Raw genomic sequence first — 27,001 nt, forward strand, 5'->3', positions numbered from 1 at the left:
CGTCAACAGATCTACTACCCAATTTAATACCATGTTTTACGACAGTTTCTTTTATTACAGGTTCCTGACCATATTGGAGCATAAAACAAAATACCAACGTTCAAGGAGGATCTGAGGACGTAAAACAATTTAATAACATTTTTTTACGCGAATGACTGTTTGCCGTACATGGTAAACGTGACAATACCTCGGCCATATCAGGGCGCCTGTGGACGCGATGCTCCGCTCTGTAAACCATTAATGACTTGCGTGTGTCTAAAATATTTATGCCCTAACTCCCCCTGTGATGGACCGTTGAGGAGGATTCAGGCATGAAGGTTGACATTAAGCCTTCCCCTCTCCGATGGTTTCTCTTCGCTATCAACATCATCTTTTTCGTGAGTCCATGAATCTTTCACTTATCGCATGTATGTCTCAGCAATAGACCATCGACCGTAGATAGATAGATATATTTGTAGTGGGGTTTCGTATTTGCATGCAACCATCATTGTCTAGAACGATAGTTGTGAATGGATAGATTGTAAGCTTAGGGCGCATTATCGAACAATTTGAATTTGAATTAACGATTCTTGTCATTTAAATTATTAAGGGCTATGATGTATAAAATAATCAATATTGGAAAAGAGAATAATAGTTACCATTTTTTTTATGTACAAAATCTAATTTGAAAAAGTGTCTATTATGATTTTTATCACGGGTTTTGCGGCCGATAAAACTGGTGTTTGGCGCAGATAATATTAACACAGAATTTAAACTGTTTATGATTTAAATTTGGACCACCATTACACATGTCTCAGATAAGATTATTGAAATTAACTTTAAATATGTGTAGTACGCTTGTTTTAGCTTACGTAGTTTGCATGTATGTTGTGTATGAATAGTATTCGCATGTTGATTAATACTTTCTGTTTACATGGTATTCGTCAAACCTTGTCCTTCGAGTTATTGGCAATATTGTACAGGACAAACAGTGAAAGTATAACGAGGTTTCAAGGTAGCGTATCGAGTTTTGATGTGCAAAACTTATCATTCTTGGGAATACAATTTTGTAATGGGTTATAAGGTTTAACGTGTTGTATCGTAAAACAATAGGGAGGCGTTATAGTAGAACCTAATTAACCGATAAATAAGAACCTAAACATTAGCAACGATTAAACATTGCTGACGCCAAAGAGTAAAATCTGAACATCGTTATTTTAGTCAGTTTTTGACCGGTTTATGATAAACCTTAACGTTATATAGTGTTACCATGGTAACATGTTATAGTTAAACTCTGTAAACACCTAGTAGTATTAGTAACATGGTAAGCATTGGTAACGGTATATATATACATAATGTACTATAACCTTGGTAAAGGTACATACATTATGTACTAAAAACCTTGGTAACGGTCTCAAGTGTTACCTTGGACATGGTTTGTAGCAAAGCCTTGTAAACGTTATTTAGACAAAATTTGGTAATATAACACTATACAGTTTATCAAACTAAATCGCTATTCTATAAAGTCAAACAGTCGTATTGCTATATAGTCAAACCTTTGTAATGCTATATAGTTAAACCTTTGTAATACTATATAGTAAAACATTTGTAATGCTATATAGTAAAACCTACGTTATGCTATAAAGTAAAACATTTGTAATGCTGCTATAAAGTAAAACATTTGTAATGCTATATATAGTAAAACTTTTGTAATACTATATAGTAAAACCTACGTTATGCTATAAAGTAAAACCTTTGTAATGTTATATATAGTAAAACCTTTGTACTGCTATATAGTTAAACCTTTGTAATACTATATAGTAAAACATTTGTATTGCTATATAGTAAAACCTACGTTATGCTATAAAGTAAAACATTTGTAATGCTGCTATAAAGTAAAACATTTGTAATGCTATATATAGTAAAACCTTTGTAATACTATATAGTAAAACCTACGTTATGCTATAAAGTAAAACATTTGTAATGCTATATAGTAAAACATCTGTAATGCTATATATCGTAAAACCTTTGATATGCTATACATAGTAAAACCTTTGTACTGCTATATAGTCAAACATTTGTAATGCTATATAATAAAACCTTTGTAATGCTATATAGTAAAACCTTTGTAATGCTATATAGTGAAACCTTTGTAATGGTAAATAGTAAAACCTTTGTACTGCTATATAGTGAAACGTTTGTAATGCTATATAGTGAAACCTTTGTACTGCTATATAGTAAAACCTTTGTAATGCTATATAGTAAAACCTACGTTATACTATATAGTGAAACCTTTGTAATGCTATATAGTAAAACCTGTGTAATGCTATATAGTGAAACCTTTGTAATGCTATATAGTAAAAACTTTGTAATGCTATATAATAAAACCTACGTTATGCTATAAAGTAAAACCTTTGTAATGCTAAATAGTTGAACCTTTGTAATGCTTTATAGTAAAACCTTTGTAATGCTATATAGTAAAACCTTCGTAATTATATATAGTAACACATTTGTAATGTTATATAGTAAACCCTTTGTAATGCTATATAGTAAAAGATTTGTAATGTTATATTGTAAAACGTTTGTAATGCTTTATAGCACAACCCGTGTAATGCTATATAGTTAAACCTGTGTAACGCTTTATAATAAAACATTCCTAATGCCCTATAATACAAGTTTAATTGAGATCCAATTTCGTTTAAGCATATTTAAGATGTGAACATGAGTTTGTTTGTAAGTTTCCGCGGTTTTAAGACGTGATGTAACTTGAATTTCACCTAAATAAACATGGCGGCTGACGACTATTAATAAGAAGGCGCTTTTCCTCTAGAACACCCTGGTCTTATCCATTTAGTATGTTTGGAAGGGTCTTTTTGTAAATGTTCATATCTGGTCCTGGTGTTACCGATTTTGAGTAATAATTGCTCTTCTGTTTTCAACTTCGGTATTATATTCGTGTTTTAATTTTACAAAATTGTAATGATAAGAAAGACAGGTAGTTTTATATGATTCGTTAAATGAGGTTGAACGTGAATTTAAACGGACTCAACAACCTTAATATATCTGTTTGTATTCAACCGTGAAAGGCTGATAATTCACATTTCACCATAATATTATTTTCTCATTTTTCCTCTCGTGACTATGGGAAATATATCGTCAAAGGGTAATATATATAGGGAGTTCTATCTAACTTGTTCGACAGCCCATTTGTTCTATTTTGAACCGTGTGTCATTTATTTATTATACGTCAAATATGTATATGTGTAGCACTACCGCAATGTTTTCCACTGGCGTGCTCCCTTTTCGTGATATTACGTCATAAACCATCAAAAGCTGTTAGAACAGGTCAAAAGTTCAAGTGCTGAGCTCTCTTTTCTAGCTAAGACTATGATTGTTTTGCACGTACAACACAGACAGTGTTTATCACTTGCTTCTTCCTAGAAAATCAAACTTTGGGGAATATAAAATTGTTATAGCATCTTGATATGTTAAATGACCTCTCTGATAACACACGATAGGAGGTTCTACAAGATCTGCTATTGAATTACCCTATCGCACGCCAAACGCTAATTATTTCTCGTTGATTTACATCTTCCTTTATAGAAATACTATAACCATAGGGTTTCGGTTTTTGCTGCTTGTTATTCTAACACATGATATGTTTTTAAACAATACTATACAAATACGGAGCGCGGAACACACAAATGCAATTCACAGATTCGTATTCACACAGCTAACTCCCGAACGACCTCTTTTTGATAATATTTGTTAACTCATTCACCCCTGAAACTTCAAAATGAACTATTCCAACCATTGATTCGGAAGAGTTCAAATGTGTCTTCAGGGGTGAATGAGGTAACGCTCATTTAATAGTTATCCAGACACATCTCACTTTTTTCTTTTATTAAATTATATACAATTATTGAACGTGGAACAGACAGAAACGATCAACAGATCCGAGGTCACCTAGCTAGAGATCCCAATGACATCACACGTAGAAAAAGATAACGTTGACTATTGTTTTCACATATTTGTAATTATCATTATTATTCTCATACCTTCCCATTGATCATTGAGCATTTACCGAAAAGCGACGTGTTTTTATCTTAATTTTCAATCCTCCATCTTCACTTAATATGTTCCCCTGGTAAAGATGCGCTACCCTTATTGTCGGTTTACAGTAGTATCAATTCAACATTTCTCGACTGCTGTCCGAAAAGTTTGCGGATCTCAAGTTCACAAAACGTTTGCCCTGAGAAAAAAGAAAGATATTTTACCCCAACGACACAATTCAAAATAATTTGGGTGATATATAACAAAATAATTTCTATTCTTTAAACCCTTAGGCATGTATACAGAATCGTGATTTATCTTGATCATCTTATTATATTTTTTAAGGAGTCAAGGTCAATTTATTTTTATGAAGGTTATTTCAAATAAATTATTTTTAGAATTGTAATATCATATTTCCCTTGAAGCTGTACATACTAATTAAGTGAGTTTTGACTTCGCCATATTTCAATTTTATGACTCATATCAAAATATGCTGCGTACGCTCTCAATGTATTACTATAACCCATGCCATTTCATTTTGTTTGGTATTTTTTCTAACATGTTAATGACATTTTAAATGTTTTTTAAAAAATATTTTATTTTACTCGTCGAGTCAAAGAAGCAAATTAAAACAACTCTAATTAAATTAAACACTTAAAATTAATTTTCAATATCTGGGTAGAAAACCTGATAGCAAGCCTTAAACAACAAGAATACAGAAAGAAAGAAGCTTCTTGGGAACACTTAAATAGTCTAAAATAGCGAAATCTTCCAACAGTCAATTTTAATAACAAATTCGGAGGAAATTAATTTCTTGTGATTTTTTCAATCTTCATTGTTGTTATAAAATGATTCATATTTCGTTCATAATATCAGAAATCTTTCCAGTCTTCTCTGCTATTAAAAAGTGATTCATATTTCGTTCAGAATATCAAAAAGCAAGAAACCAATGTATGCGGGAAAGACTATGAAAACTAATAACTAAGATTCGAAGTACGGTAGCACTTTACCAAGATTTAAAGAAGCCAGACAAACTAGTATTTACTTCATAATTTGGATAGTTTGTCGACTCATCAGTGACAATATTGGTCAAAAGAATGACAGTCTATTTTTCTTGTACCCGAAATATAAATATGAGAGGAATGCTATCACTAAAAGCAAATGGAGAAATATTACATTGATGCATCTCCTACAAAACACTAAAGTTGACCAATTTAAACTAGGGAATAATTAAAAACAACAGAAGCAACGACGAAACCATAATGAACATGTGAACAGTATAAAAACATCATGAAATATGTGAACAGTATAAAAACATCATGAAACATGTGAACAGTATAAAAAAACATCATAAAATATGTGAACAGTATAAAAACATCATGAAACATGTGAACAGTATAAAAACATCATGAAACATGTGAACAGTATAAAAAAAACATCATGAAATATTTTAACAGTATAAAAACATCATGAAACATGTGAACAGTATAAAAACATCATGAAACATGTGAACAGTATAAAAACATCATGAAACATGTAAACAGTATAAAAACATGATGAAATATGTGAACAGTATAAAAACATCATGAAACATGTGAACAGTATAAAAACATCATGAAACATGTGAACAGTATAAAAACATCATGAAACATGTGAACAGTATAAAAACACATCATGAAATATGTGAATAGTATAAAAACATAATGAAACATGTGAACAGTATAAAAACATAATGAAACATGTGAACAGTATAAAAACATCATGAAACATGTGAACAGTATAAAAAAACATCATGAAATATTTTAACAGTATAAAAACATCATGAAATATGTTAACAGTATAAAAACATCATGAAACATGTGAACAGTATAAAAACATCATGAAACATGTGAACAGTATAAAAACATCATGAAACATGTGAACAGTATAAAAACATCATGAAATATGTTAACAGTATAAAACATCATGAAACATGTGAACAGTATAAAAACATCATGAAACATGTGAACAGTATAAAAACATCATGAAATATGTGAACAAATAACAGGCACCGCCGAGAGGAAAGAGTAGGTAAGAGTCGCCTCTTACAATCATGCAGTGAAGTTACAGCAGGTCTATTATTTCCCCGAACTGCAATCTGATTATTCTTAGCGAGAAGGTTTAAGAAACTATAATAATTAGTAATTGATATATATTTTATGATATATGATGTAGACGAAAACGCTTGTTCGACCATTTTTTTTTTATTGTTTACCCGTGCATTTGATTATATTGAAAAAAATAATACCAAATGAGTCATACTAATTATATTGATGCGCCTTTTGATAAGGTCACGAAAGACGTTCTCGGGGAGTTGCTAAACAGAAAATGCTTGTAAAATTGGTCTGGACATGAACATTTAATTGTTTTCGAACCCGATATGAAATGAGAATCGCTAAATCATGTCGAATCGTAATGTTATCTGTAGAAATTTCACTAGGGAAAAGGTCGTTGTGCAGAAGTTGTAGATATTCCCCACACAATACGGACTGACGTAAGCTTAGATGCACTTACAAAAACGTTAATGGTACATTGGGTCTATTGTGGTCTCCTAATGATATAACCAGCAATGCGTGGATTTTACCGTAAATCCTCCACAGTGCATTCGTAAAAGAACATGCTATCGTATTCTGTCTTTGCGTATTGCAGAGTTATCTCCTCTTGGGAGCAGGTATTGATTGTTACGTCACTTGTTTGTGAGAGAAACGTCATCAATTTTTGAGAAAACGACGTAATTTTATCACACAGACCAATGACGTAACAACCAATGCCTGCTCCCAAGAGAAGATATCTCTGCAATACGCAAAGACGGAATATGGTACTATACAATTGTGCATCATCTTGTAATGTGGTTCAGATGTCTTGTCCAAAATCCGCTTATCAAGCATTTTCTATTTATACACTTCATACATGTATTCCAAATAGTTTAGGCGTTACTGTTTTGTATGTCTGATTCTGCTGGTAGGAAACTTTAATCAAAATATTGAATTTGTTTAAATGCAAATTACGTTTAAGGTTTATTTGATAATTTGTTCGAAGTAATTGAATTTTACTTTCCTATAAAATGTTCCATTTAAATTTAGCTGTTTGATTTCTTCACTTGCGAGCCCGTTTTGTAGGCGATGGCTATATATGTGGTTTTAGAAGTTAAAGTTGCTTGCTGAGCGCGTGTTTTTGCGAATTATAAGCGTTTCTCACAATAGCTGGGTCTAATTTCATTATTGGTAATGAAGTATAAATTGAGCGTGGTATCATCGCACTAGACTTGAATGAGTTTTTTTGGTTTTTTTAACTTAAATCATATTTTATTAAATCCAGTCGTGCGTGACGTTTGCCGCTATTTCAGGGAGTCAGAGAATCGCCAAAATCGCATATGAATGACGGGAAACATGTAGAGGTATTCGAAACAGGCACGCGAGTCAAAAACACACGTCAAGTTGCGCAACTTGTTTTTGTACTATGCGCATTTTGCGATATCGTCATATCCCATGTAAGGTTGATCACGTGGTACTCTCCCCCGGGTTAACCGCCATGTACGGCTTTATCGGGTTTATTTTTGCAACATTCGGCGCACGATCGTTTCCTGGACGCCATCCGAGAAATGCCTGGGGTGTTTTTGCGCTCAAAAGGTCTTTACTTGTCCCGTTTTGACGCGACGTCATTATTCAATCCACCTTGATTTGACCTTGTAATACCCTTTCTTAAATAATCTTAAAGGCGTGCTTTTTATCAATATAAATCTTTACCAAAATGATGCTCGAAGGAGTGTCCGATAATCAGAGTTACACAATTTATATATGTCCATATTAGTTACTTTACAAATCCGGGATTTTGCTTCTAGATTTTAAAAGCTATATGACATGTGCTTTTCACATAGATAGCATTCTATTTGGGTATTGTGATAAAAAAAAATCAGCAATGTCCACTTATTTTCAGATTCATTCCTAGATGAAATTATCATTGAGTCATGCCGTATTCTCGCCATTACCTGAATGAATTCAAAATCCCTATTGTACACACATCCTGGCATGTGTCTGCGTTACTTGGCTTATAATCTATAATTACGTCATGTATGGCCGATATATCTGAACATGCCTTTTGTTATATTATTCATAGTTGTATCCCCAGGAGAATTATATACACATTTGGTTATATATTCACGCATTGCTAAAAATAAAGATGGTGATAACAAAACAACACATAAATAATTTCCGGTTTAGATGGACACCTAATATTATCTCATATATTTGTGTTCAGCATTTGAAGGTAAATCGATCTAGTTCATGATGAAGAATCGATTTATCACATTTTTTTTTATTTTTTAATATACTGATCAACAGATAAACTAAAACTTATCTTTGTTCCGTCTTAATTAACCAGGGATTATTGTTTCAGGTTTAGATGGAAACCTAATATTATCCTATCTATTTGTGTTCAGCATTTGAAGGTAAATCGATCTAGTTCATGATGAAGAATCGATTTATCACATTTTATTTTTATTTTTTAATAAACTGATCAACAGATAAACTAAAACATATCTTTGTTCCGTCTTAATTAACCAGGGATTATTGTTTCAGGTTTAGATGGAAACCTAATATTATCCTATCTATCTGTGTTCAGCATTTGAAGGTAAATCGATCTAGTTCATGATGAAGAATCGATTTATCACATTTTTTTTTCATTTTTTAATATACTGATCAACAGATAAAATAAAACATATCTTTGTTCCGTCTTAATTAACCAGGGATTATTGTTTCAGGTTTAGATGGAAACCTAATATTATCCTATCTATCTGTGTTCAGCATTTGAAGGTAAATCGATCTAGTTCATGATGAAGAATCGATTTATCACATTTTTTTAATTTTTTTAATAAACTGATCAACAGATAAACTAAAACATATCTTTGTTCCGTCTTAATTTACCAGGGATTATTGTTTCAGGTTTAGATGGAAACCTAATATTATCCTATCTATCTGTGTTCAGCATTTGAAGGTAAATCGATCTAGTTCATGATGAACAATAGATTTATAACAATTTATTTTTATTTTTTAATAAACTGATCAACAGATAAACTAAAACATATCTTTGTTCCGTCTTAATTAACCAGGGATTATTGTTTTAAATTTCTGTGTGGTTGTTTGTTATGTATTTCGATAAAATCAATAGAAATATTGTCAATGCTTACATGGGATTTTCGAACTATTGTTGAAAGATAATGACGGAAGGTATGTGGTCATCTCTACACTATTATTAACGGTTTCAACTGTAGAATAAACAGTTGTCGGAAACAAAAACAATGACGTCATACGTCTCTAGCCTTACTAAACTATCACGTGATAGACCGTCTCTGTGAACGTTGCAGTCTCAATGTAAAGCATGATACAAAACATATAAAGTGCAATGCTTTTCCTTTATTTAACTGCAATGACCTTGACAAACATGTTTTCACCACAGTATAACAAGTCTTAAGACTAATTTTGGAACAGAACGCCTGAAAGCTATCGGTCTGTACCAAATTATATAACTCACAATAGCTGGTTTTGCAATTCAAGATTTTATGTATGAATATTATAGTGTTTACACTTTTGTCGTCAGTATGTTCAGTTGGTATATTAATATTCCTTTTTATTGTCTCTAAAAACGTTTTTTCTGTGTTGACAGCCTGTTCAGTAAGTTATGAAATAGAGGATATATAACAGCGTCTTCAGTAATACGAAATATCTTTTACAAGTGTGACTGATATTTTGATATCTTTCACGAGTGCTTGGAGACGCTGACACCGTGTTTTATTTGACATGAGTTTCCTCCGATCGAACAGCTAGAATTGAAGAACTGTGTACTCTGCTGGTTTCCTTAACATAAACGTTTACGATTCAATTAAACGTTGTGTTTCCCCAAGAGAACAGTTCCCCCATGATAAGTAACAGATCTGAGTATTCTTGGCAGCACAATTGGTTGATGTCTCACACGGATTTTCTCGGAGTCTGCGTATCGTTAAGCGAACCAGGCTTTAACCATATAGGTCACTTGTAACTGTTCTCATGGAAGTGTGTAATCAGTGTTTTGATTGGTCAAATCAGCAAAAGATATATTTTTCATTAATGTATATTATTTCTATAGAATAAATAATTTTCAATATTTCACTTATAAAAATGAATTAAATAAACAATTTTGTGTGTGTGTGTGGGGGGGGGATTACCCGATGGTTTATTTCAACAGTTTTGCACGAAAGATATTGACAAAAGAAATTTCAATATTTGGTATAAACTGGTCTTAATAAACATATCGTTTTTCTCTATTCTACATATGATTCAAGGACATTGATTGCACATGTCTGTGACCGTAAATACCATAAAAGAATCCTTAATTGACAAAATCACCAAATGGTGCAGTAAAATGTTACTTTGTTGGCTTTCTGCAACTTCATTTTCCAAACGGATGCTGCCTTTTTTCTTGTTTCTAGTGATTAATGTAACCAGGTGATATCCATTTATACTACCGTTACAGTTCCCGAACACGTGACTTTGTTTACGACTTCTTGTTCTGATTCGTGATGTCTTTCCGTTAGTTTTGGCGTCTCATGGATACCTACTGTCACTTAACCATCCAATTTGCAATGAGTTCTGGGTTTGTCAGTATGTGATGATGCTAAGGTATCTTCTCTTTAACATCACATGCGCCATGTGGACTTGACGCTTCGCATCTAAAACACACGTTTGAACAGGAAAAAAGGAAAAATAATAACCATGAACGATCTGAATTAAAACCAGATAGTCACAAACTAAATCTACAAATACAAGCTGGTCTCACAGATTAAATCTACAGATACCTGCTGGTCTCACAGACTAAATCTACAGATACCTGATGGTCTCACAGACTAAATCTACAGATACCCGCTGGTCTCACAGACTAAATCTACAGATACCTGATGGTCTTACAGACTAAATCTACAGATACCTGCTGGTCTCACAGACTAAATCTACAGATACCTGCTGGTCTCACAGACTAAATCTACAGATACCTGCTGGTCTCACAGACTAAATCTACAGATACCTGCTGGTCTCTAAGTCAGATTGAACTAACGACATGTTGTTTTCGTCCTGGTGAAACCTTACCAGATAACAGAATCGTCAACACAGTCCCTGCCCAGCCTTGTGTATTAGACATTAAAGTGATTAAAAAGGTTTTTTCTCTACATAGGACGTTTGTACTTTAACTAGACAGCATGGTATCTAGTTCAAGGGGTTTGTTGCTTTCAGTGGCACTGTAACTTAGAAACGGCCATCAATTTCATTTGTCCTAAAATCGATCAGAAAACAACTATTCTTCGCCCGATTATACGTTACCCGTAACAATACAGGAAGCGTATTACTTCTAAACAATTGAAAAGCAATCTTATGGAAATCAGCTTCCAGATTTGCTGTCACTGAGACGTCAAGCTGACAAATATTTCTCCCCGGGTTCCTGGTTCATTAGGAAACTTGATGTCATTATACATCAAAACATTGTTCTTCAATGCATGGTTATCTGTAAGAGGATCTAATGTAACTGTTCCATCAAGTTAACTTCGGAAATGTTTAAATTGAGAACTAAAAATCAAAGCTTAGTGATTTTTAGAGGACCATCTGAAGACCGGATATACAATAAAGATTCCAGAAATGAAAATTTCATTTTTAAATGACATTTTGAAAACCTGTTAAATCCTTGGTAATTAAAATAAAGTTGATCAGGCTTGTTTGACAATAGCTTTTGGATTTGCCCAATTAAATTATCCAATTTAATGCTCGCACCACAGCGAAAGTTAGCTTGATATCAAGCTTAAATTAGTTCAGTACAGTTTCGTTTAATGACATTTCACTATCAGGACAATGCCATGACGTCATGAATTTAGGTAAAACCAACATGGCGGTTGACTTCTTTTGATCTGATTAAAGTTTTGTAAATAGTGAGTTATGTTATATCATTTGTAGAGCCGGTGATAAACAGAATATCATATTCGTTCCTCTGTCCAGATCATATTCTAAGTCATTGTCACTATCAAGAAAATGCCGTGACATCCTGAATTTTAGGTAAAACCAACATGGCGGAGATTTCTTTTGATCTGGTTTAAGTTTTGTAAATAGTGAGTTATGTTAGATGGATCATTTGCAACGCCGGTAATAAACAGAATATCATATTCGTTCCCCTGTCCAAGTCATATTATTTGATAATTACGAGATTCCCTCTGAAGGTCGTTCAATGATATCATGATCATCGTGGTTCGTCTGTGATCATCTACTTCATATTTATTACTGTTTTTATTATTGTTCAAAGTTAACGAGGCGTCACGTTGTTTGTTTTCGGGACAATGTGGGACACAGATTCGTCCATCAAATCATCTGTGTTGTCTCTAGAAACAGAGGATTGGTCTAACACGGAGGCGCTACTATTGTCTGTATGTATCAGCATACTCGCTTTGGGACACAGTGTACGAACACAAAGCATTGTTAGTTTGACAAATGTAAAAAAAAAAAACGCTACACAAAATTTGTCTATGTTTCCAAATTACCTGTAAAAATTTACCATATTTTTATCTTTAATAGATGTAAAAATGAATTCTCAATTAAATATTTATAATTAAATTGCAAATTTTAAAAGAGATTATTGTGTTTCATTTTCAAGGATTACAAGTTAAGCTGTTGATTCTTTTGACACAACAGCAAATATATCTCTAATACTAATAATACTCTGTCGTACCGTCAACCTGTGGACTGAGTGACTCATCAATAAAATATCAGTGGCGAAGCAACTCCCTGTCGTATCCTGTGTTGTGGTATCATGATCCGGCCGTATCGTTATTGGGTTTTAATGTCTCCATGTGTTGCCATCATCAACTCCCAGTCCTCGTCGATATGTGACAGATGGGTGGAACATTGACGGCAAAATACACGCAGATACACAACACTCGGAACATATTAGCAGATTAAGATGTCTGTTATATATACGAATTATATATACGAATTTCAATGGTACTGTATATTTGCGGATATAAAAGATATGGGAAATAGTAATATATTACAACTTTAAGTATTTCATTGGTTATCTTTTTTAGTCTGTATGGAGCAATTGGGAAGGCATTTCCACTGTTATAAATCCGTTATGACATCAGTGACATTTACATAGGTTAACGTTTTGTACATTGGCAAATGCTATTCTTTCTTCTCTTCCTATTTCTTATCCTCTTTCTTCTATTTCAAATCTCTGTTATCCATTATTATTTCTGCTAAGGAAACAGATTGATATAATTTAAAAACTTATTTCTGGATCCTATTTCATGTATGTAATAATTAAATGTTCTGTATATTGTAATTGCTAATTTACGATATAAAATATGGTTTATACTAAATGGGAAGGCTATATTGTTGATGTCTTTGCTTCAGAGGTTGTCTTATTTAAGCGGGTATCGAACAAATGGGAAATATATATTGGAAATGTTTTTTGCTTCCGTGCGTTTCCTATTTTAGCGGAAATAAAAAATATTTTGTGCTACATGTATCAGATATTGTAGCACTTGTTAACTAGTTACCATATTGCGGCGGATATTTTCCGTCTTTGCGTATTGCAGAGTTATCTTCTCCTGTGAGCAGGTATTGAATGTTACGTCATTTGTTTGTGAGAGTAACTTCATCAATTTTTGAGAAAACGACGTAATTTTCTCACACAAACCAATGACGTAACAATCAATCCCTGTTCACAAGAGAAGATAACTCTGCAATACGCAAAGACGGAATAACAGATTTGAAGTAGACTAATATAATTATTTTTTTAAATTGTCATCCTATTTAAGCTTATAATGTTTATTATTATAAAGTTAAATATTTATTATAAGTATTTTAACGTTAGTGGTTGTTTAGTTTTAGCGGTCATAAAATATTTGGTAAATAATTAGAAACCTTCAAAACATATGGGTATTTGTTGTCATTTTTTTCGCCGATATATAACGAATAGGGATGATACTTATTGATTTAAGTTGTTGACATATTTTAGCAGATATAAAACACATATTTGTATATGATTGTTTTTCTTGATCGACACAGCTAATCTCATTTGAATGATAGCGTGGTTCATAAAACACACACTTTTCAGGTTATTGATATGAAACTATCCTACACTTCTTTTGAAATTCATAAATTGAGAGGTTTGACGCACCTTCCGACCTGTTTCGAAAGAAGTTAAAACCATTTTTGATTTCCTTTTTTTGGCCACTTGCAACACTGTTAAGTTCTTAAAGGACAAAACAGCTCCATAGTGCCATGTTATTTATTTTCAGCATGCTGTATCGATTACCAATTGTTTAAGGGAATATGTGACCTAACCTTCTGATATATGTAATCTAACCTTCTGATATATGTAATCTAACCTTCTGAAATATGTGACCTAACCTTCTGATATATGTGACCTAACCTTCTGAAATATGTGACCTTACCTTCTGAAATATGTGATCTAACCTTCTGAAATATGTGACCTTACCTGCTGATATATGTGACTTTACCTTCTGATATATGTGATCTAACCTTCTGAAATATGTGACCTTACCTTCTGAAATATGTGATCTAACCTTCTGAAATATGTGACATAACCTTCTGATATATGTGACCTTACCTTCTGATATATGTGATCTAACCTTCTGATATATGTGATCTAACCTTCTGATATATGTAATCTAACCTTCTGATATATGTGATCTAACCTTCTGAAATATGTGACCTAACCTTCTGATATATGTGACCTAACCTTCTGATATATGTGACCTAACCTTCTGATATATGTGATCTAACCCTCTGATATATGTGATCTAACCTTCTGATATATGTGATCTAACATTCTGATATATGTGACCTAACCTTCTGAAATATGTGATCTAACCTTCTGAACTAACCTTCTGAAATATGTACCCTAACCTTCTGAAATATGTGACCTAACATTCTGAAATATGTGACCTTACCTTCTGAAATATGTGATCTAATCTTCTGAACTAACCTTCTGAAATATGTACCCTAACCTTCTGAAATATGTGACCTAACATTCTGAAATATGTGACCTAACCCTATGAAATATGTGATCTAGGAGGCGCAGTAGTCTAGTGGTAGGACGCCGGGCTCGTGACTGAAGGGTTGTGGGTTTGAGTCACGGCACAGCACTATGTTGTGTCTTTGAGCAAGATACTTTATCCCGCTTGTTCCATTCTATTCAGCAGTAAAATGAATGCGTGGTTGGGTAGTGACAGAATAGTTGAAAACTAGATGTGAGCGCCGGAATGGTAGCATCGGCTGTTTGCTCCCCAGTGAGTTGAGAGAGATATTGGCTGGTTGCAAAGGCCCTATAACCACGGATAATAATTTATAAACCGCTTTGAGACGACCTACGAACTAGATTGTGATAAAGCGGTATATAAAAACCTCAAATTATTATTATTATTTTTATTATTACCTTACCTTCTGAAATATGTGACCTAGTCTAATGAATCAGGAGCGACCATACTACTATTTAATGTGTGACCTACCTTGTAAAAATGTGTGTTTTAGCCGCGTAATATCCATTGTGACTTCAGATTGATATGACGTCATGGAATTTAAGATGGCGACGTCGACAAAATACAATACATCATAGGCTGTACAGCATGTTAATTTTGCCTCAATTAACATGTTGATAGAACACTTGGTGAAGGGATCGTTTCTTAACATAAAATCGATGATACAATAGTCAATACGTTTTTTAGCTCACCTGGTCCGAAGGACCAAGGTGAGCTTATGCCATACCGCAGCGTCCGTCGTCCGTCAACTTTACACTACTAGTCGTGAACCACTGAGCGGATTTTAACAAATTTTGGTGTGGAGCATCCTTGGGTTAAGAAGAACCAATTTTGTATAAATGGTGGGTCTGGCCCCCCAGGGGCCTGAGGGGCGGGGCCAAATAGGGCAATAGAGCATTTTTTTCTTTAAAATCCTTCTTCTTCTGTAGAAATGAAAGGATTTGTTCCATTTTTGGTTAGAAGCATCCTTGGGGGAAGGGGAAGAAAGTTTGTATAAATGGTGGGTCCGCCCCCCCCCCCCCCCCCCCCCCCCCCAGTTGCCTGAGGGGCGGGGCCCAATAGGGTAAATATAGCAAATTCTTTAAAATCCTTCTTCTTCTGTAGGAATGGAAGGATTTGTTCCATATTTGGTCTGCAGCATCCTTGGGTGAAAGGGAACCAATTTTGTATAAACCGTGGATCTGGCCCCCAGGTGCCTGAGGGGTGCGCCCAATAGGGGAAATATAGCAAATTCTTTAAAATCCTTCTACTTCTGTAGGAATGAATGGATTTGTTCCAGATTTGGTCTAAAGCATTTTTGGGTGAAGGTGAACCAATTTTGTATAAACGGTGTGTCTGACCCCCCTGTAGGCAGAGAGGCGGGGCCCAATAGGGAAAATAGAGGTAAAACCTGTAAGATCCTTCTTCTATCATAGGGATTAAGGGGTTTTATCCTAATTTAGTCTGGAGCATCCTTGGGCCAAGGGGACTCAATTTTGTATTAGCAGTAGGTGTGGTCTCCGAGGGGGGCAGAAGGGCGGGGCCAAATAGGAGAAATAGAGGTAAAACCTTTAAAATCCTTCTCCGACCATCGGGATAAAGGGAGTTTATCCTTATTTAGTGTGGAGCATCCTTGGGTGACGGTGACTCAATTTTCTATAATTGGTGGGTATGACCCCCGTAGGTGCATAGGGGTGGGGCTCTGTTTGAAGTTTGTTCTCTATATCTCAAGTACTGGATGGATCTTTCTGAATGTACTTACAGCACCTACCATGGAGTGCTATATCTTTACTTCATACCAATTACTTTAATTATATTCAGGTGAGCGATACAGGCCCTATGTGCCTCTTGTTATTCACTTGAGTTCAGCTTGTTAGAATGATGAGTTCCTCTTTGACTTCATCAATCTATTACGAGCCATTTAAGATATCATATATATTTATAGAGTATGTAATAAGTCTCGGGTAGATAGTCAATATCGTGTATATCTTGTTGAGGCCGCTGTAAGGGAAGCATATCCTGTGTGTTGTAAATAGCTTTTTACAACTCCCATGTGTACAAGTGGTTGTATTAATACTATCAAGACGAACCTGTGAGGCAATAGAGAATACGCTGCAAAATAGAAAGGAGTATCACAATCTGATTGATTTACAGCTACTAGGTGATATAAATCAGGTCTTATTGTGTTTACAATTGTCACGATTTGGATATTTTCTCAATTCCATAAAACACTCCTCTTATGTGTGATGCTAGATATTATTATAGCATAGTGCATGCTCTATAATGTATATACATTGGCTATTAGTACAAATCAACGACTGCTAGTGCTATGTCCAAACAGTACATTTCATACCAAATATATATGAACCAGCTTAACTCGAACACTCGGATAACTCGAAGTTTTCCTACGACCCCGTCGACTTCGAGATAACGAGGTTCGACCGTATACCATTTATCATAGATACAAAATGGTGGTGTTATGTATTTAACTTGTCTGTGTTGTATGATGTTGCATGTAATAGATAACGTTTGTGTTATATGACTGAACAATAATAATGCTTTGATAATATGAAATAAACACATGCATAACAGGGATTTCAATGGCGATGTTGAAGAACTGTCGTCATTCTCAAAATACCAGCGATAACGCTCACATACGTTATCTGCACCCCTGTAATATGCAATAACGAAACTGAAGGTTATATTCGCACTACCTTATATATGACACTATAAGACAAGTTCGATCATTTTGTTTGTATCAAAAGAATCACAGGGCAGCGGAACGGTAGAATGTCCTGACATTGATGTCGGATAGGGCGTCTCTATAATCTTCAATCGACAGGTATAAGCCTCGAGATTGGTCTGTCAGTTCCTTTTACCTGAAACCTGTCAAGTAGCTAACCTCGTGCCTTCGATTTTGTTATGACATATTCCAGGGGTGCGGAGAACGTAAGTGAGCGTTACCGCGGGAATTTCTAGGAAGACATGTCGTATTTTTTGTGTGATATTTGTTTTTTTCTTTGTCGTATGGGGAAAGAAATATTGGAATCATTTGATTCCTTAACATTCATTAAGTATAACCTGTACTTCCAATGTTGACTATTACAACTCGTTAAGTATGGGAAAATTATCTATGATCATATAATCACCACAACTCGTTTAAAACCGAATTATAATAACTCTCTCATGTACAAAGTTTGTATTGATTACACAAACTATTAAAAATGTCTAATGTTAACCTAGATCTTTCTGTACTTACAGCTCCTTGGGTTTGCCCTGGTGGCTGCAGGGTTTGCCGTGAAGGTAAAAGGAGATCTCATTAATGGACCGGTAGCGGAATTACTCAGAGAACTGAACACACAGCAAGATGGCGCCACACTCGCCGACATGCTGGTCACTTTGTCGAATCTCTTCATTGCGATAGGTCTCGCCGGATTAGTGGTCTCGCTGATTGGCTGTTCTGGCGCCGGCTGTAGTTGGAGAAGTTGCCTAATAGCAGTAATGTTTATTTTGTTTAAATTTCTCTGCAGTAAATAATATATTTTATGGTCATAATTCAACATTAGAATTAGAATGTGGTATGTCTGAGGGATTTTAACATTATTGAGGTGCATTACAATTAAGGGGCAGCGAGAAGATTTGCGGAGACACGTGTTCTAAATATTCAACACCAGTGATTGGATTTTTCTCTTCGATATCTTGAGAGATGCCATCCGGTTGCAAAATTCTCATACAACCCTACCTAACAGTTACTTCTTTCATTGGATTGATTCAAACTCTTCCCTTGCAAATGACATTAAGGCATAGCCAACGTCATGTTGACGTCATATTTCTCTACCCTTTTCAATCATATGTGAACGTCCCTCGATGTGTCATGGCTGATTAACACGTACCGTGCAGTATCCCTGATAGACCATCCCTATTTTAAATATCTGTCTCTTGTCATCCCCATAAAACAGTTCACTTTATACGCATAATCTATTAATAGACCAACTTTCGTAGGAGACACATTTTAAGTTCTTGACGGTCTCGCAGGATAGAGTCGACTGTATTTATAGGTCGAATTAGCTGTATTCTATGAATGCTTAAAAGATTCCAAGACAAGACGTAAGACAGATAAGCATGGTTTACCATTGTATCGAGAAGGAAATCTATATCTCAAAGAACGTTAGATCATTTTCGCTTGTAACTATACAATGTAACCTCTGATTGAGATGGAAAGCCTTAAAATTCGATGCCACAATGGAATTACACGGTCCTAAAGCACTACTATGTGTAAATACCGAAAGTAGTTGGTAACGTTGGTAATATCGTGAGCTTCATCAGGTACTTTGAAGCATTTAGAAAACCCATACATTTGTTTTTGTTTTTGTAATGGTTTTATTTTTCCAACTTTTTCATTACATATACATAAACAGGACATTCACGCATTCTCACACATACACACAGGGACATGGATCTAGCATTATCACAATCATTATCATTGTTATCATGATATCGTCATCATCATCATCATTATCATTGTCATCATCATCATTCATCTTTATCATCGTAATCATCATCTTTCATATATAATTATTCAATCATCATCATTGTCATCATCCATCATCAACATTTTTATTAACATCATTGTCATACAATCATCATCATCATCATACAATCATCATCATCATACAATCATCATCATCATCATATCATCATCATCATCATACAATCATCATCATACAATCATCATTCCATATGTATCTTCATCAACAAATTATTATCACCATCATATTATCATCATCCTCGACATCTTTAATTCATAATGATATCATCATCATTCCAAATTTACAAACATTATACTCACATTTAAATCACCCACTTAGTTGTTGTATACATCAATTCCCAACTACTTGATATATTGTTAAAAAGACACTTGCCGGTAGAAGGCACTTCAGTAATGAGGTAATGAGGGTTTGAAGTGAAATATTCAAAAAGGGGTAACATATCACAATGTTTAACTCACTCTCCCCTGAAGACACATTTGAGCTCATCCAAACCAAAGCTTGGAACAGTTAATTATAAAGATTCAAGAGTGAATGGGTTAAAGCGTTCGCCTGCTGACCAAAAGGGATAAACACTTTATCCTGTTGGTTATAAGATAGAAAACCACAATATCAATTATGTGTATACTATATATAGCATAAGGATAACATATTGTTCTCAAAATTCTCAAGCGACGAATTGCATTTCATGAACTCTCACGAAAATAAACATTCACAAATATCAGATGAGTATGGGGAACATATTATAAAATATATGAGTGTAAGGCTATATCAAAGTGTTTCCTCAAGAATGCCAACTGCTCCCATTGGGAGTTTCTACTTGAGGTTGATAACGGTGAAGGTAGCCCAGCGCTGATTAAATTCCCTATTCCTCCTGATCATTACGTCACGAATGACTGAACCAGTACACTTCAATCATTTGACGTTCAATTATAGCGTACAACTTCCACCGTAGGGAATAATATAGTAATTAATCGTCGCCTTCTGACCTTACCATTGTTATCAAATCAAGTTACACGAAAGTAGATTAAGCTTATCTCTTGATACTCATCTTAATCTGTTCTGCAGTATACGAGGAAGATAAGACATCTGGGAGTGCTATTGTCCATCAATGTCCTTTCCGGTTTCAGTAGAGTTAAGGTCTTAAATCAAATCATCATCATTTCAGATATACCCTGATTAGTTCTACCTACGACCAAATCACGTAAAAAAATATCAACCCAACTGGAACAAAAGTTGTTCCTTGGCAGATATTCTCAGGATTATGTATTGTAATTACCAATTTTTGTATTGTATTGGTAATTACAATCCTGAATTATGTATAATTTTAATGTAACATTGATGAAATTTGAATTGGTCTTCTTATTTCCAATTGTAAATTGAATTGCGATACTTTTTTAGTAGTTTCATTATGTGGCAATTCAGCTTATTAGGTATTCCTCTTTTCTTCTATTTACTGATAGACATTTCCTGTTACCTGATGGGAAGAACATCATGGCTTCATGTATGAAATAAGATCCCTTGCATTGTCCCGGTACATACCATACGAAGTGATTTATCAGAAAATGTATAATGTAAAAAGTCAATATTTCTTAAGCTGTTATGAAAACACTTGACAATTCAGGAATTTAAACCATCAGTCCATTATGTTATCTCAATCGGAAAACTATTAATTCTTAGACAGGAGATTGAAAACCATTATCTGCTCGTAATGGACACTTATCTATTCAAACATCTGTTAGACTAGCTTAATAAACACTCCGGTTTGTTACCACAAATAGTAGGCTTTGTTATCACAAACACTTTGAAAGTCTGCGTAACGTGTATTCTCGTTAATGTTAGCCAGACGATATCAATTAGTTTTCTATTTATCAACTTATAATTAGTACTTTTCACAAACATTTGATTTATCATCAAAAATATTTTTAAGGCTTTGTGTGACATAAATTTCCATTGACTTAAGACAGACAGTGCAAGAGACTTATCACTCCACCCATGCAACCGCAGGTCATACTGTCTATATTGAGTGCGAACTTCCTGTTTACCGTGTTGTTTATATAATTTCATCAAAACGTTGTCCTTTGAAACGATCGGGTTCACACTGAAAGTATTTTTGCATACCTTGCCAATGCCAGGTGTATATATATTACAACGGTTCGTATTCTCCGACAGGGAATTTTTCATTACTGATATATAATGACAGTTTCAGGTACAATTTCCGTAATTTTGTTCCAAAATATTTGTACTGGTATTGTCCAATTTAGCTTGACAACCTCATTAGTTTTTCTATTTCCTATCTCCGTGTTTCTTTCAGGAAGTTAGATGATATTGTATCTACCTAATATACAAGTGGATATATTAGATTAATTGTTTTTCCTCCTATGACGTCAGAATATATTCTTATGGTAACTGTAGATACAACAAGAGTGATTAATATAAGTTGTTAGAACTTGTTTCGCAATTGTTGTAAAATATATAAAGCATACATTTTGATCGCAATTTTAAATAGATCTGAACAAAAACAACGAACTAACATCTGCATCCACGCACCTTGTATCAGACCCATCCACGCACCTTGTATCAGACCCATCCACGCACCTTGTTTGTAACAGACCCATCCTTCGGCACAGGTTTTCGTGTTTCGACACGTGGTAGATACCACAATAGATAAGCCACAATTTTCGATTTGTACTTTCGTGAGAAACACTTAATCACACTGTGTTAATATTATCACTGGTGGGATTTGTTCGTTTTACATGGACATAGTGTGCCTATTTTTGAACTTGGTTCTATTTCTAAACAAACATCTCTTCTTCTGTTTCCCCAAGCGTATGCTTTGCATAATTACACTATATTACCCTGGAATGAATTCCATGGTGGGAAGCCATTACATTCTTAGAATGAGTGATACTACTCATGAAGCACACCTATCATGTAGGAATTACAATTCACTAAGGCATGGACAGTAGTGGTACAGGATATTTAGGTGAATTAAACAATAACAAGCATGAAGTTTACAAATAGCTTTTCATGGGCTTTAACCTGATGCTTACCGTATGTTATTGTATTAATCAAAACTTCAACCACCCAATGAGAAATCAATATAATTAACTAGAATAACTGATTAATTACTTTATTACTAATTAATCTGAATGACGAGACATTGGGCCTTGCTCTAGCCTTGTTAGTTTAACGAAACGTTAATTGAAGTATATCATAAATTACATTAAATAAACGTTATGTATTCATAACTTAAACTGCCTAGAAATGAAATAACAAATAAACATTTGAAAATAGTTACCTAAAAACCAAAAAAATAACTGTAGAACAAATTTCCTATTTGCAAAGTTTAGTCGGTGGCTTTATAGGCTAACAATTCCTCAAAACCTTGGCAAGAATACATGTTATTATATGTATAACGAAGGCGCACCTTGTATGGATAGTTTATTCAGAATGCGGTATTGGTACAATAAACTAGGACGATTCTAAAGCAAAAAGATATGGTTCTTCCCAAATAGAAATTGGATTAATTACTTATACAATCTTCAACGGGAATTACCTTTATGCAATAGCTAAAGTACGAAACGGAATAGATGGTACATTGTAACCCCGCGTTTTGTTCACCATGGTAACGCGTCTTCCAACGTTGGGGAGCGTGATTGGTTAATTTATTTATGTTACTTTGCACGCATCTTATTTTCAGAAGAGTTCAGAATTCGCGATCGTGGAATTTAGCCCATGGTTAATTTAACTAATAGTACACTTGAACGCCTGTGTCAATAATTATACTGTGATGATTAATTATTAGATTAAGTAGCGTAAATGGACAATGAACTTCAACAAGAAATGCAATACTGCAGTAACGGTCATTACAGACAGCGCAACACCAAACGAAAGTCCAAATATAAACGGGTTTTTTTGACACCCACAAGAAATATCATCACTTCAATAGTGTTATGAAAATTCCTTAAAGAGTGCAGAAACATTACTTTTTTACCAGGATTAAAAAATAAGAGCATCAAGGAATATCAAAATGAATTTATTGTTATCAAAATTTCTCTTGAGAGCGCAGAAACAAATGACTATATAACAAGGAATAAAAAAGAGCATCAATGAATATCAAAATTAAATCATTGTTATCAAAATTCCCTTAAGAGTTCAGAAACATATTACTATATAACCAGGATTAAAATTAAAGCAGCATAAAACGACATAAACGTCCTCCCAGCCTGTAAGCTCGTTATAAAGACCGATGTCACGGGAAACACCACCTAAAAAAAGGAAGGAGAGAAACGATGAGAAACCAGGTCTGTTAATGGGGTCAGTAGATCAAATTCTGTTTTTGCAGTATTCACAAGAAGGTAAACATAGAAAATTCACCCGTTTTGCATCAATCACCTCCTAAGGCATTTTTTCATTTCAAAATATTTTATTAAATCAATCAGATTTAATGGGAATTGGGCAACAGGCAAAACCTATACAAGCCCTCTCCAAGGAGGTACATCTCAAACAATAGCAATATAATGAACTATAAATATTTACATAATGAACATGCTTTAGGAACAAAAGAATTAAATCAGTGCCAATGATGATAGGAGACACCATTCTTACACATACATGCATGCATACATACATGCACAAACATATATACATACATACATACATACATACATGCATGCTCCTAAGTCATGTTGCATGATGCAGCAGGTATGCTCTTTCCCCAAACCTGCAGGGAGGTACAAACGTTCTTTCTTGCTCCAGTTATATTATCTAAGCATATTTAACTGTTTCGTCTATCGCCATATCCCAATATGTATTTATCTATGAGTTAAGCCTGAAATGATAATGCATTAGATACATTATTACAAGACGATTGAACGAATTAAACAATACTTTCACGCTCGATTAAAAGGTCACGTACGTAAGTGTATTCTCGGTTAAACTAACGACAATATACATCGATTTTTCTTTAGGAATGTACGTTTGATGTCTGCAGACACAAATGCAATTTCTAAAGATCGATGTTGCCTATATACCTAAGCGACAAGATTCATAATTATAACTTTGAATTATTTATATACATCAGCTGCACTTGTAGATTCTGCATTATCCATAAATAATTCGATAATTCAACATATGTGTATTTAACACTTAACCTGACTACAATCCTTAGCACATACATGTAAAGTAATGTTGATACACGGTAAGCTAATACAATGTGAGATGTTATACATGAGTTATGTTACAGTTATCTCCCTTACATACCGTACATTTTCGTGCTGTAATAACATACACTTTATAAAGTTAAAGCATAAATTCTAATTTAATTTAGCAATGAACGTAAGTCCAACTTACCACTGCTTTATTTTAAACATATTTATAAGAGTATGAAAAACTCTTGAACATACAATAACCAATATGCCATATTGTATGGATATTATCCACAGAAAATAAATGCTAAAATATTTTGTTTATGCAAGTGAAACCGTCCACTAATGCCACGATTTGTCTATCAGGATTTAGGCAATATATCGAGCGATAAGCGACGACGATCTGTGAAAAAATAGAAAAAATGAATACATGAAATGGAGGCCTTCAACGGAGATTACAGTGTATACCTCGTTTGCAAGCCGTTATTCATATCACAATAACGTCACTAATACCCTTAACACAACAGAAAGTACACGATAGATTGATCGATATACTGAACAGTACTTACATGTAGCTACTGTTGTTGTATCTTATAACAATCCACCTGACACAGATCGATTGTCATAATCAATAAAACAGTAATAAAAAAAGTATTTCGGGAATCGAGTATAAGAATGGTTTCGTTTGATTTGCAAAGGGTTCAACGGCCTCGTAACAGCTAAGGTCATATGAAGACTGACGCTTAGAGATGTTAGCCGGAAATAATGAGTAGGAAAGTGCATAAAGAAAATACAAGGTATTATAATTAGTGCAGTATAGCCGTTTATGTTTCTTCAATGTGCGCTCAGCATGAGGAAAAACAAACAAAAACAAAAACAAAAGTCTGCAGGGGCTCCCAAATTAGTCGCCTATTACGGTACCATGCAATTGTATACAGCAGGCTTGTTCATGTCTCAAGCCTGCAGGGGTTGTAGAAAAAATGTCGTTCCTCGTCAGTCGTCCTCCTGCAGTATATATGAGGGGACCAAGTGAAGGCACATTAGGCTGATCATTGTCTATAGCACTTATAATGGGAACTCGTAAATTCCCGTTCCGAACATTCAAAAGAAATAGTTTTCCAAATAGAAGATTTCGTATTAACCAGGGTCCACTGTAAACATAGAACATAGTCTGTGTAAGTATGAGGGCATTTGCCTGAATGTATCTTTCAAGGAGGTAGACTCCCCTGGTGGATTTTGTCGGTCCTGCTGATGTTTGCCCTAACCTTGAAGGCCACAGTTATTTCCTTTTAGTAATGGCAAGGTTCATAATTCACAGACTTAACGCCGATTTTAAATTAACCAGGGCTCCAGTGCTTCTCTTATACTAGAAATTCATATAATTAAAAGGGTTTTTTGCCCATCTCCCTTTGTCTCAACAATAGTATTAGATTTCCATACTTAAGCCCCATCACTGAGAAGTCCTAGGACGACAAAACAACTGGATGGTGCAAAGTTATTCATGTTTGGCATACTTTATTAATGTTATAGGTACACTCACGTGCTTACATTTTTCGATCATCTTTAAATAATACAGAACAGCATTATGATGTGTATTATCTTGTTTCCGTTTCAGTATGGCATTGACGTTATCATTGTAATTGTGCTTGCTGTTGTTGCTGGTGTCTTAGCCTGGTTCCTGGGATCTGGAGTAAGTTTCATGTTGTTTTGTTTCTTTTCTCTACCGATTAGTCCTAAATAGACGAAACAGCTGTATGATACAGTGTAATTCATTTTTTGTTAACTATATATATTGCCAAATTGTAAAGGTACTATACCATCTATGTTTATTACGTTCTCTTTGTATATCATCCATTTTATCGTTAGTCCTTACTTTGTAATATTTGACGAAAATCGGTTTCATAGCAAACATGATATTTATGTGGACGTTAGATTTTCCAATAGGTGGACTACAGGGGGCTTCATATATCGCTAAAATGTATATTGTGCTGTAAAGAACAAATAAAGCAAACAATTGTACAATGATGTATATATCGGAATGAAGTAAACGTACACTGATGGGAAGTAATCTAATTTGTCAGTTTTTGCGCTATAAACATTGCGGTTGTATATATTGCATTAATTAAGTTCTTGTTTTATAGTTTAATATGGATTGTATTGTAAGTGAGCAAATTCATTAATGC

The 27,001-nt window shown here is 34.3% G+C and overlaps 1 protein-coding gene across 1 annotated transcript in view; it reads left to right on the plus strand.

Moving 5' to 3' along the window:
• LOC110451464 (CD82 antigen-like) overlaps positions 1 to 27,001 on the plus strand; it is a 58,459-nt gene that overhangs the window by 11,740 nt on the left and 19,718 nt on the right. Inside the window, exons 2-4 of the mRNA XM_021499499.1 lie at positions 61 to 377; positions 18,383 to 18,619; positions 26,434 to 26,508. Coding sequence (XP_021355174.1) covers positions 312 to 377; positions 18,383 to 18,619; positions 26,434 to 26,508 — 378 coding nt within the window. The 5' untranslated portion in view covers positions 61 to 311. The remainder of the gene's footprint in view (positions 1 to 60; positions 378 to 18,382; positions 18,620 to 26,433; positions 26,509 to 27,001) is intronic.

This window comes from Mizuhopecten yessoensis, unplaced genomic scaffold (assembly GCF_002113885.1).
Source record: "Mizuhopecten yessoensis strain PY_sf001 unplaced genomic scaffold, ASM211388v2 scaffold6045, whole genome shotgun sequence".
NCBI lineage: Eukaryota > Metazoa > Mollusca > Bivalvia > Pectinida > Pectinidae > Mizuhopecten > Mizuhopecten yessoensis.